The 13,050-nt window shown below is 36.9% G+C and overlaps 1 protein-coding gene across 12 annotated transcripts in view; it reads left to right on the plus strand.

The window, feature by feature from the left end:
• The window catches only part of Unc-115a (actin binding LIM protein Uncoordinated 115a), a 114,999-nt gene that overhangs the window by 89,906 nt on the left and 12,043 nt on the right, over nucleotides 1–13,050 (plus strand). For 6 of the 12 annotated variants that reach the window (XM_089738885.1, XM_089738883.1, XM_028184757.2 and 3 more), the window contains 7 exons: nucleotides 1,736–1,913; nucleotides 3,154–3,281; nucleotides 4,761–4,872; nucleotides 5,356–5,516; nucleotides 6,917–6,996; nucleotides 7,471–7,628; nucleotides 12,497–12,573. In XM_089738885.1, coding sequence (XP_089595011.1) covers nucleotides 1,736–1,913; nucleotides 3,154–3,281; nucleotides 4,761–4,872; nucleotides 5,356–5,516; nucleotides 6,917–6,996; nucleotides 7,471–7,628; nucleotides 12,497–12,573 — 894 coding nt within the window. Of the gene's footprint in view, nucleotides 1–1,735; nucleotides 1,914–3,153; nucleotides 3,282–4,760; nucleotides 4,873–5,355; nucleotides 5,517–6,916; nucleotides 6,997–7,470; nucleotides 7,629–9,630; nucleotides 12,063–12,496; nucleotides 12,574–12,968; nucleotides 13,049–13,050 lie in introns of those variants that run through there. The other 6 variants (XM_028184761.2, XM_089738884.1, XM_028184756.2 and 3 more) reach the window with 2 other exon arrangements.

A 13,050-nucleotide genomic window follows, 5' to 3' on the forward strand; every position in this document is an offset into this window, starting at 1 on the left:
ACCTCTTGTGAGTCCGCACGGGTAGGTACCACCGCCCTACCTATTTCTGCCGTGAAGCAGTAATGCGTTTCGGCTTGAAGGGTGGGGCAGCCGTTGCAGCTATACTCAGAACTCATATCGTATTGATTGTAGATGTCTATGGGCTCCGGTAACCACTTAACATCAGGTGGGCTGTGAGCTCGTCCACCCATCTAAGCAAGAAAAACAAAAACAGATTGTAAAGTAAAGAAAGTGAATTCTAAAAAAATTTTTTTTAATAAGAATTTTTTAGTCCATAAATAACCGAAAAAGATAAAAGTTTGGAAATAAATAAATAAGTAAAACAACCTTTAGTTTATTTATAACTTTAAGAGGCATTTTTTTATTTATTAGTTGACACATTTACATGTTTTTTTTTTGTCTTTTTTATTTCAATGCCTTATTTATGATTTACCGCATATTATATTTTCTGTTATACCCTTCCCATGTCCTCGCACAATGTGAGCATGTTGATGTGTAAACTAACAAAATTATGTATTTACTTTCAGGAAATTTTCCCCATAACAGGGAATTTAAAATAGTTACATACAGCTTAATGCATTCAAACTTTACTCAGGGTCAGAGTTTCTTACTACAGAGTAAATAGAAAATTTAACTGGGAGACTAAATAAAGACATCGGCTATTAAAAATAATGGGACATAATGAGGAACCTAACCACACGAATATAAAGTAATTAGAAAGTCATCTTAATTAAAAAGTCATCTTAGTTTGAATTGCTTGAATGGACTTAAATACACAGGAAATTATATTCAGCGAAACTACGTTGTATAGTATTTGGTCGACTATGTTAAATTTACGAAAATAGGTGGATGTTAAAAAGGAAAATGAGATATTTGTTTGGGTTCGATCAGAAAACCAAGCCAACCGATTTTTAACATCCTAAGGTACTCCCCCAGATTATTATCAGTTTTATGATTGTCCCACGCAGTTGTAACATTAGAATATATGTTTTTTTTATTGCCTTTGTAGGCAGACGAGCATATGGCCCACCTGATGGTGAGTGGTTACCGTCGCCCATGGACTTCAGCAATGCCAGGGGCAGAGCCAAGCCGCTGCCTACCGCAAATAAATAACAATGTAATAGTATTTAAAAATATATATATAATTGCCTAAGAATAATAAAACTATGGAAGCTAATTCCACTGCTTTTCATATCTAAAATTAAAAAGCGCAAAATAATAATTATCTGGTCAACCGAAAACTGACGCAACACGACCGCACGATACGAGTGCCACAGCGAACTGGCACGCCATTCTGTAGCTATTTTAAGCCCCGCCCTCCGCGGTAGCTATTTACGCGGAACCATTTTTGAAGCGTAATTACTTTTCTATAGTTTTATTATTCGTAGTTAATTGCACAAATTTGTTAGTCGGACAATAACAATACTCGACATTATAAATGTGGGGATGCCATAAAAAACAGATACTAAATTAAATTAGTAAATGGCAATGTCAAGGACACACTAAAGCCACTGTCTATCCTTAGATCTTATTTGGTAGGCAGCGGCTTGGCTCTGCCCCTGGCATTGCTGAAGTCCATGAGCGACGGTAACCACTCACCATCAGGTGGGCCGTATGCTCGTCTGCCTACAAGGGCAATAAAAAAAAAATTCAAACTTTATTTGGAGAAGGGGCGTGTTTTTTTGATAATGTCCAATCGTACAATACGAGTTTGTGATGTCGGCGGCATGTCCAGTACGGGTACCGAGCCGTGTCCCCCGGGCTGGTCCTACGCGAGTACCGCGAGGCGGGCGCGTGCAGTCCGCACCGCATCACCACGTACTCGTACCTCACGACGGAGCCGGCGTACCTGCGCCGCCCCGTGCAGCCCTACGACCGCCCGCCCACCTCGCCGCACTTCCACCGCCCGCCCTGTGAGTAACCGTGACTTGTGAGTCCCCGCGGGTACGTACTGTTAGGGGAAGGATGCAGGAGCTCTTTTAAAAAAAAACTTTAACTGACACTGATTTTATTTTATAAAAGAAATCATTTTTTCCTCATATCTATTGCGCGGACGAAATTTTCCACACTTATAGAGAATATAGAGGAGTGCAGATATTTTTTTTAAATTAAGCATAAAAAATACATTAAATCAATAAAAAAACATTACACACACACGCATGCATACGATTTGTTTATTGTCAAACTTTTCTTATTGCTTATATAGTCTGTGGTCGAATTGAGAATAGATTAAATATTGTTTGTCTTTATTAATATGTCTAATGTGTAATCTTGGCGAAATCGGTGATTATAAAAGTATAATAAATTGCCTTTGACAATAGAATCATAATAGTGTATTTAAAACTTTATTATATTCGAATTTCGACTACCGGGGGACCACTAGTTTTATTGAAATGGTTAAGCAATAAAAATTAAAAATAAAACCATTCGATTGTTTTTCGTATTGCCTCCATCGTTTTGTTTGTAGTAATACAATCGTATGCGTGTAAGTGAGAGGGTATTTACAGCCCACTGAGTTTCTCGCCGGATCTTCTCAGTGGGTCGCGTTTCCGATCCGGTGGTAGATTCTGCGAAGCACGGCTCTTGCTAGGGTTCGTGTTAGTAACGTCGTCAGGTTTGAGCCCCGAGAGCTCACCTACTAGTTAAGGTTACGCTGAAATAGCCTCACAAGGCTATCAGCGATGTTTATAAAAAAAAATACTCTTCTTATATACTGTGTTACTTCTATAATTCTCATGTTGTATTTGTTATTTTAACTGTTCTACAAACACTGATCACTTTTAATTATTATTCTCATAATCCTCTCGCAGGTCTGCTGGAAGAGATTTCTTAATGAAATAAGCAGTGCCGTTGTACATAATTTTCATATGACTCTGTGTTATGTCTTTGTGTGTACATAAATAAATAAATAAAAAAAGTGAGAGGGTAAATGTTTATTTATACTTACTTACTTATTTAAAAAAAATAAAAAATTTGAGAATCAACAAAAAAAAAGCCCGCTGAGTTTGTTTCGCCGGTTCTTCTCAGGACTGTGGCTTTTTTTGGAACCGGTGGTAGAGTTAACATTGTTATTTATATTTTAACATTCAACAAGTGTGTTATACTGACATCTAAGTTGAAATAAATGATTTTGAATTTGAATTTGTTTGGCAGCGTCGGCGAGCACCCGCGCCTCGTCCCGGGCGGGTAGTAAGGCGTCGTCTCGCCCCGGGATGCGCGTTCTGGTCGACTCTATCCGCAGCGAAACGCCGCGACCCAAGTCACCGCACATGAACAATGAGGTCATTATTTTTTTTACTACGCTTTTATTAGCTTCAGACGTATGTATGTTAATGTGTAACGGAATCTTTGAACGTGATTTTGATGGATTCAAAACGTCGGATTAACTCAATTTTGGCATACTTGTTAAGGACTGATGACAATTTAATATTAAAAAACATAAAATATATTGAAAAACTTGAAATTAAATAAAAAAATGAAAATACAAATAAAAAATGGAAAATAAATTCAATTCAAAATCAATAATTAAATTAATTAGATTGTACTCATCTACCCACTAATGTAAAGCTTTCCTTCTTTGAGAACGGTTAGCTGGTAGATAACTCAATTGTTGAGTGAAGCTCGCCTTTTTTTTATATCTTATCGCAATTACTGTATTATATTAACAGTGTGTACAAATAAAGAATAAAGAAGAATAAAGAATAAATTTGAATAAATTAGATATTATTTAGAGTTCGTTTTGTTATTTCCGACGCTTCGATTACTTTACAGTTTTCATGGTCACCGACTGTTAAATTTGTATTTGTTGACATTAGAATTTTGAAAATAATAACAATCATTCTTTTTATAAAAGCTATTAAAATTAACCTTTGTCGGTACATAAAAATCAGAAACTGTAAACACTAAAATTATTTTTTATTAATGTGCGTTTCACAATACAATAAAGGCCCTAACGATAATGACATCATTAACAATCTTAAGTAGTTCCGTTTTTAGTCGACAGATGGCGCTGCTTAATTTTTTAAACGCCTCAGTCCGAACAGTATTGGAAGTAAAGCCGCTTTCAGACTACGCTATAATATAATCTATACTAATATATAAATCTACAGTGGTTTATCGGATGTTCCGTTATAACTACTGAACCGTGCATCCGATTGACTTGAAACTTGGTATCTATGTAGAAAATACATGTACTTAATGGACAGGCTTATATTTATACGAGTGTTGGACTCCCTAATAATAATTACAATAAATAATAATGTTAATTTTAATTGCCCAGCGAAGCGGGCAAGTACGGCTTGTAGCATATACACGTAGGTATAATAGTATATCGTCGCTGTCAAACCAAAATCTGCTATGTGCAAAAACTCTTGTGTTGAATTAACGAGTAAAAACATTTTTGTATAAAATTATATATGAAGGTGAAATTTTGAAGAACTATATCAAGTGAAAGCTATAATAATATTAAAGCTATAGACACATAACAGTTTTTTTTATACGGTAGATAGGGCTGTGAGCTATACGAAAAGGTCAAAAAGTAAAAATCTCTAAAAGTGCACATTGCAGATTTTGGTTGGATAACAACTATATAAGCTTATAGCACAACAATATCGCACACCATACATTGTTATGGCACGTTCATACTGTACTGTGCTATATATTATTGACTACTTTACTGACTGTACTATATATTATTATGGTACTGTAGTATAGCATAGTCTGAAAGCAGCTTAAAAATATGGTTTCTTGTTCAATTTTAGGAACCAATCGAGCTGTCACACTACCCGGCTGCTTACAAGCCGCCGCCCGGAACCAAACCGAAGATAGAGAGAGACGATTTTCCAGCACCACCTTATCCATACACAGATCCGGGTTCGTTTCCACAACAATTTCGGCACAATAATTTAATTACTTTTTTTTTAATCTTGAAGCACACCATTGAGATTAAGGACGGGTGCACATTGCACGGTGCTTCTGACATATGTCTCACTAGACTATGCAAGTTGTCAGATTTTTTTTTGTTTTTTACAATCGAGATGTAGACCTCATACAATAGATTGGGAGGTATAGAAACTAGAATTAGAATAGGGACAAATCTGGGATGTCACGATACTTTTGTTGAGCTGTTAGATTTCACTTTGTTAAATTGATAATGACTTTTATTCAGTGTTTAAGAATATTAAATTATATGTTAAATATTTATATTAAATAGTTTAATTTAGTCATCAATGTTTTGTAACTCATTAAAGATATTAAAAAGTTAATTGCCTATAGTTAGGTACCTACCTAAAGCTAAATAGTGCCAGCCCTATCGAAAAACTATATTCAAATGTAAATAATGGATATGTTCGACAGAACGCAGAAGGCGATGGTCGGACACGTACAAGGGCGTCCCGGACAGCGACGAGGAGGTGGACGGTAAAGTGAACGGCGCGGTCAACGGCCGGGCCGGGGTCGACCCCAAGCTGCGCAAGGAGGAGGAGGAGTTGTCCAAAATCGAGACGGGGATAGCGCAGGTCGGTGCGGGCTCGTTAAAGTACACTTTGTGCTTTGTGCGAGTTTTTAACTTCTCGATCGGGTAAAAGTTAAATTTGTATGGAGTTAGAGCAGCGCCCCTAGCGGTAAACGTAGGGAAGCTGCTCCAACTCCATACAAATTTGAGTTTACTTGGTGGCCGTAGCCATCATACAACGCAATTTTTTGTTCTCGCTATGCTGATAGCCTTGAGAGGCTATATCAGCTTCGCCCTAACGTGTAGGTGAGCTCACGGGGCTCAAACCGGGTGTGTTGCTAACACTGGCCCTAGCAAGAGCAGTGCTTCGCAGAATCTACCACCAGATCGGAAACGCGACCCACTGAGAAGATCCGGCGAGAAACTCAGTGGGCTGTGTCTATGGGTTAATTCGCTCGTCGAGCCCTTCGTCGCAAGCGACGAGTTCGACGAGGACGGTGACCGGGGCAATGCAAGATATTTGATAGATGCCTGAATCTCGCTTACGACATTTTCAAGATAAGCTTGCATATACTCGTATACAAGTTCCGAGCAACAACATTGAGACCGTCGGTCTACCGAGCAATATGGGGAGTGCTCTGAGGAACATTTCGTGATGATACCGGCATCTCGTTTTTACCATCGCACCGCCCGCCACCGGAGTAGAGTTCATCCATACTACCTGGAGCCACTGCGGTCATCCACAGTGCGTTTCCAGAGATCTTTTTTGCCACGTACCCTCCGGCTATGGAATGAGCTCCCCTCCACGGTGTTTCCCGAGCGCTATGACATGTCCTTCTTCAAACGAGGCTTGTGGAGAGTATTAAGCGGTAGGCAGCGGCTTGGCTCTGCCCCTGGTATTGCTGAAGTCCATGGGCGACGGTAACCACTCACCATCAGGTGAGCCGAATGCTCGTCAGCCTACAAGGGCAACAAAAAAAAAATATCACCCGCTCGGTGGAAGATCTTCTCTTTGTAATGTACCTACAACTTTTACGAGATCGGAAAATTAAAAACATGCACTAAGCACACTGGTGTTTTGTGGTTGGTCGGGAATCTCGTCTACGTCGCTGTTTCAGTCAAATAACGAATGATTCAGAACGATCTGAAGCTATTTGCAAATAGCTTATCCAAAATAATGTCTTTTCAGTATGTAATCGAAATTCGACTTTAATTGCTGATGCTTTAAGGTCCAAATTTACTGTACTGTAATTAGATGTTCTCTTTTGTTTTGTATCTGTTACGATGTAAATTTAAAATACAAAATTCAAAGATGTAAAAATACTGCACTAAAAAAAATAAAAACACTAAAGTTCATCAATACCTGTTAACGAAACAAATAATACGGAAATCAGTTGTGAAGAAGAAGAAAAATGGCACTTCCTCGTTTTGGCTGATTATTAATAAAAATCGCATCCACGACAGGTGTTCCTGAAGGAAGTGAAAGAACGCGAAAAGCTTCAGCAGTGGAAGAAACAAAATTTAGATCCTAGAAACGCAAGCAGGTATTTATTAATTTAATTTTACTATAATTAATAACACAATGGAAAATGAAGTCTCAGGCATTGTCTACATGAAACCCTACCTATTTGCTGGTAGCCTAAGGGGCTAATCTAGCTACGCTCGGACGGCTAGCTGAGCAGCGTACTGGCTCAATTTGACTTAACTAAAGTAAACTTAACCTTAAAGTAACTAACTTGTGAGTTCCCACGGATACGTACTGTTAAGGAGTAGATCCAGGAGCTATTTTAAAAAACTACAACTGACACTGAGTTTATTTTATAAAAGAAATAGTTTTTTCCTCATACCTATGCTGATAGCCTTGAGAGGCTGTTTCAGCTTCTAGACGTGTAGGTGAGCTCTTGAGGGTCCTAAAAGCACCGTCGCGGTCGAAAAAGGGTTTTCGTGTCACGCCGCCTTGTCGAAGTAGCGTTCTGACGCTTCTTTAAGATAAAGATTGTTCGTTTGTGTGTGCGCAGAACGCCGTCCGCGTCCCGCGAGCCGACGTACCGCCTGCGCTACTCGTCGCCGGTGGGCGCGTCCCCATCCCGCAGCCTCGACCACCCGCGCGCGCTCGACGAGCCCTCGCACGCCGGCCACTCGCACGCCAGCCACTCGCACATCCCCAGCTACAACGGTCAGCGCCCCGACATTGTACCGCCCCCAACCCCCCCTCTGTGCGTTAACACTAAACCTACCGTCTGTTTGACAGTTCGTGGACACGTTTGCCGCGCTACGTCAAATTGACATGTAATTAAAAAAAGATGTGTCGTGTCACACCGGATAGGAACGAAGTTCCTTATTATAAAAATATTAATTTTGAGTTCTATTCGAGTTATAAAGAAAGTAATTATTCGGGTATACATTTTTTATTATGATTTTTTATTGATAAAAATAAATAAAAACTACCTTACAAAGTTATCAACTTTATTTTATTCACAATGATTTTTAAAAAATATATAATAAAAAAGTATGTTATTTTTTGTACGTTATTACAAAGTTAAGTCGTACACTGTGTGCATTACTAATAAAAATCTTACGTTACGGACATTTTTTCCCAGTTAGGGTACCCCTCCGCATCGTCCCATAAGGAACTTCGTTCCAAAAAAAATCGATTTTATTATTAAATACAGATAATATATTTTTTTAAATAGAGAAAAAGTAATTAATAGCTAAAACCGAAGATAATATTACAGACACATTCAAAGAATTGCCTTGTGGTTTGTTAATGATTATCTATTAATAAATTAGTAAATTTTACAAATGTATGAAAACTGTCAATTTTACTTGCACTGGTGGTAGGTTTAGTGTTAACAAAATGTTGTGAATACACTAATCATATACAATGATTTTTATCTACAAATTTGGACCACAAGTCTATATTAGGTTTGTAGTCGACTTTTTTCAAACAAAGTACAGTTAGTGTCTTAAGTTACGTAATTTACCCTTTTTTTTCTAAATTGTTGTCAATCTTAGATCAGTGATAAATATAGAACATTTCCCTATCACGTAAAACTAAACACGGATAAAATTATTGTATTCATCGATAAAAATCTTTAACGTATTTACCAATACAAAGTTAACACACGGTTCTGTGACTAATACTTTTCGGTCGATTGCGTTATTTGAAATGGGTTATTTATATAGGCTCTTTAAGATGAAATATGCGATAAGACCTTTAGAAAAAAAAAACTTGCGTAATAAGGTTACGCCAATCGATTTTTAAAAAAAAAAAGTACTATTTACTAATTTTTCACTACCGTCAAGTTGTACTAAAGAGTCACACCTTTAAAAAAAAACAGAATGAAAACCTCTCTCATATACAAAAGGATACGTGTAATATAGTATTGGAAGTGAACTACATAAGCATGAGCATCGTCCCACTGCGGGCCGAGCGAACGCGAACCTTTGACGTTAGTGAACGCATTTACGTTGTAGATGTCTATGGGCTCTGATAACCACTTAACATCAGGTGGGCTGTGAGCTCGTCTACCCATACAAGCAATAAAAAAAAAATCGATCGTGAACTTTAAAAAACTCGCACTAAGCACACTGAAGTACTAACGTTTGGCCCGCTAGCGATGTATCTCTACATGACCCGGAAAAAACTTGTTATTTTTTTTAAAATCTCTTTCCTTAAAAAAAGGATTGTAATATAAATTATATCCAATATTGTTTACACGTATCCTGTCATGTAATTATTGTACTATAAGCTAATAACATTATTAATTTGCACAACCTTACCCTGTGGTCACTCCCATTCTACAACGTCGGGTACATGTAAAAATATCAATCATATTATAAAATAAAAATTAAAATATAATTAAATATTCAATGTACCCTTCGTCTAATTCGCTTCATCGAATCGTCTGGTATGACATTAAAATAACTATTTTAGAAAACATATTGGAGTGATTTGACCGCCATATTGACTGAACTTTGCAAATACATTGCCAATATAATACTATTAGAGTTTATTAATTATTTAACTTTAATTGTGTTAATAGCGAATGTTTGTCAATTTGTATGCATTCTTTGTCAATATTGTTCTGTTCTAAAACTCCAATGTGCTAATGATAAAGAGACAGAGCTTAGATCATTTTATGTAATAATAAAGTAATAATTAAGTTTCATTGCAGTATTTATACAATCCTATAACGCAAATAAGGGTGAGTTCAACTCTAATTAAATAGATATTATTAATGAATTTCATCGGCTTTGATTTTTCAATACTCAAAATCATCTACGCTTTGTCTTTCATTACATTATCCTATTGAATAAAAAAAAAAACAAAACGTGATCCAACGCAATCGTTATAAATATATTGAAACCTTACACATAAAGTATGCTATTTTTTGAAGTGAAACTTCTTTAGGTGCATGAGAGTAAAATTTTTACAGATGTAACGTCACGCAGGTATGCAACGGAAGTGTCGAAAAATTTTAATACAGCGCCTAAATCTATGAGATTTTTTAATACTAACGTGCGTATGAAACCTCTTTTAGTGAATTTCAATTTAGGATTATACGTGACGTTAAAACATCGATTCACAGAAGGCGCTACCCTCATACTATAAAATATGATTTACAATTATTTACTAATGACAAAATTTTACATATACTTAGACTTTTTTTTTTTTTATTGCTTTCGATAGGCAGACGAGCTTACGGCTCATCTGATGGGAAATGATAACCGTCGCCCATAGACATCCAAACTACATCAGTGACTCAGATGCGCTGCCTATCCTGGCCTGGATGGGCAGCCTTATGTATGTTACACCTGCTATCCTGTCCTTCAGACCGGAACACAGTATTACTGTTTTGCGGCAGAAATAGACAGGACGGTGGTACCAACCCCGGCGGGCTTCTACACAGAACCCTACCACCAGTAGGATAATTGTATTTCAATTTTTGAAGGTTTCACTTCTAACACGTGTGAATTGCACACATGTTTCTTTTTTTTTCTTAATATAATTATAGCGTTTGCGTTAACGTTATTCAAAGTTAAGTTAAGCTCGTACGATGAAAAGCTGTTAGGACGTCGCGCGCGTTACCGTTCGACTACTCGAGGTGAGAAGCTTCAGAAATTGGCTTTTACATTGTTGTAGTTACGCTTAATTCAATGCTGTCATTGGAATTTACAAACAACAAAAAGAATTGTTGTGTTTTTCTTTTACAATGGAACTTACTACATTGATATTAAGGTATATTTTGCAATTGTTAAAAATATTTCGAAATTTTGAATTTTGATTCCCACAATGTACTTTTTAGAATATCGTTTGCTTCTACAACGATCTCAAAGTAGAATACAATTTAAATTTCTAGTCAACACATTGCTAAAATGACAGCATTCCCAATTTTTATTATCGGCTTTACGATTTATATTCCAGAGCTTTTTATCAGTGTGATGTCTTAGATGTTTTGTCTATTGTATTTACAATGCTTATACATAAGTATTTTTACATGAATGTAGTATTATTATAACGTCTTATTTTTTATATATTTTTTTTCGGATCTGGTCACACTGAATTTTTAACCGGTGTTGTCAGCAGAAATGGTTTTTAATTACTGGCAATAGCCAAAAATATTTTATTTTAAAAATAATTTTATTGAGATTTTTATATTCGGGCTTAGTACGTCCCACTGAATTGAGACCTTACCGAAGCAGTACCAACAAATTGCGATAGGTACCGCGTGCGGGTCAATAAATATTGCCAACAATTACGTATCGTGGCCGGATCAAATTGCTTATTTCATATTAATAATTACATTTAATATTACAACAATAAAAAAAAATGCATGTGCTTCGGATAAAACTAATAATAATTTTTATAATATGTTCTTTTTCACACACATATATTATGTATAATGCATGGAATATTTTATATGAACAATAGCTTAATCAATATTTATGAAGCGCTTTTCGTTTAAATTCTATTTACCATTTTAATTATTTTATTTATATGGTATATGGTACGACAATACATTATTTGTTGCCGTTGTTGAAATGATACAGTCATCAAATTTTGATTACGGGTAATTGTTAAATATATAGTGACAAGTCTTTGGATGTAAACTTTAAGCAAAACTATTAAAATGGAAAATTAATATAAACTGTAGTAAAGTTTAATGACTGATTCAAAAGTACAGTTATAATTGTTACGGGCTCATTCAAGTTTATACGCCAATGTGTCGAATAATAATCTAGACTGTCTTTTGTTTGGTTTCTGTTATGATAAGCCCGTAGTACGTGCGTCTACAAAACAAAACGAATATAAGCACATGATGGCTTCACTTTTCACGCATTTTAATGCTGATCGGACAATACTTATCGAATCTTTAGAATTGAAGTGGCCTAACTAAATAAATTAAGAAAATGAGTTTTATTCTTTCAACAACTTATAATTTTTTTTTAAATGATTGAGGGATTACTTGTGGCCCGGAGGTCTTTCCAGTTTCAGCAGAACAGGTGGGCGAGCACGGGCTCAATCAGAGCAAGGGCTCAGCCAGGATAAACTTGTATTCTATAAGTTTATAAAATAGATTTTTTTAAATTAAAAATTAAAATAAAATTTTTGTCTAGAAAAAGATAAAGTACACTATCCGTTTCTATTATATCAAGCGCATAACTTAAAACTTTAAAGTATGCGCGCTTTAAGGCTTTTACAAAAAAACAAGAATTTTGGATTAAACCAATTCAAGGTATACCATTGCCCTTTTCCAATAGTTGTATTTTCGAAACATTTAGCAATACGCAATGTTTTATGTACTACAGAATATTACTTGTTACAATTAGAAATAAAAAAATATATTTAAAAAGCTACTTCGATTCTAAAGGTGCGTTATATAAATAAAAACATTTATTTAGAACACGCAGACCATAGCGTTGCAAATCAATTGGCTGTATAACACTCGATCGATCCGTACAACGCAATAATCGCACAAGCGTGTTCGTCAGTAGTTGTTTCAATACGTGTTAGTGTACGTGCGGTGTGAATGTGTGTAGTAATGCACGCGGCTCCGCGGCCCGGCTACGGGCTCCGGTCGAGCACGCTGCCGGCCGGCGTCGGGCGACACTGCAACGTACGTGCCGAGGTAACCGAGCGCACACGTGCCGACCCGTTCCCCCGCACAACGGTCGGGTAGTTCGAAATTTAACTTGAGCTGATGACGTCATCAAGTGCCTGGGAAACGATTTGTGTACCTGTAACGCTCGATGAAGTCTTATTATAATGGCGGGTAGTTCGAAATTTAATTTAAGCTGATGACGTTATCAAGTGCTTGGGAAACGGTCCGTTCACGTGTAACGCTCGATTTTGTTTTATTATGAACTAAGTAACATAAGTGATTGATCGATTTTGAGCTTTAGTCTACACGCAATAAGGTAAGTCGACTAGTGCGTAAGGTCGTAGAGTGGGGAGTGACTCGGGTTAGGTCGTGGGACGAAGGCGTCGTTGGTACAAAGTGCAGTGTTACAGTTGTTTCGTCACTGAGAAGCGCGCCCCGACCCGGGTACGGTCTCGCCGCGCGCTCGCACACATTCTCGTCCAGTACTGCCGT

The sequence above is a fragment of the Bombyx mandarina genome, chromosome 26 (genome assembly GCF_030267445.1).
Source record: "Bombyx mandarina strain Sakado chromosome 26, ASM3026744v2".
In the NCBI taxonomy this organism is placed as follows: domain Eukaryota; kingdom Metazoa; phylum Arthropoda; class Insecta; order Lepidoptera; family Bombycidae; genus Bombyx; species Bombyx mandarina.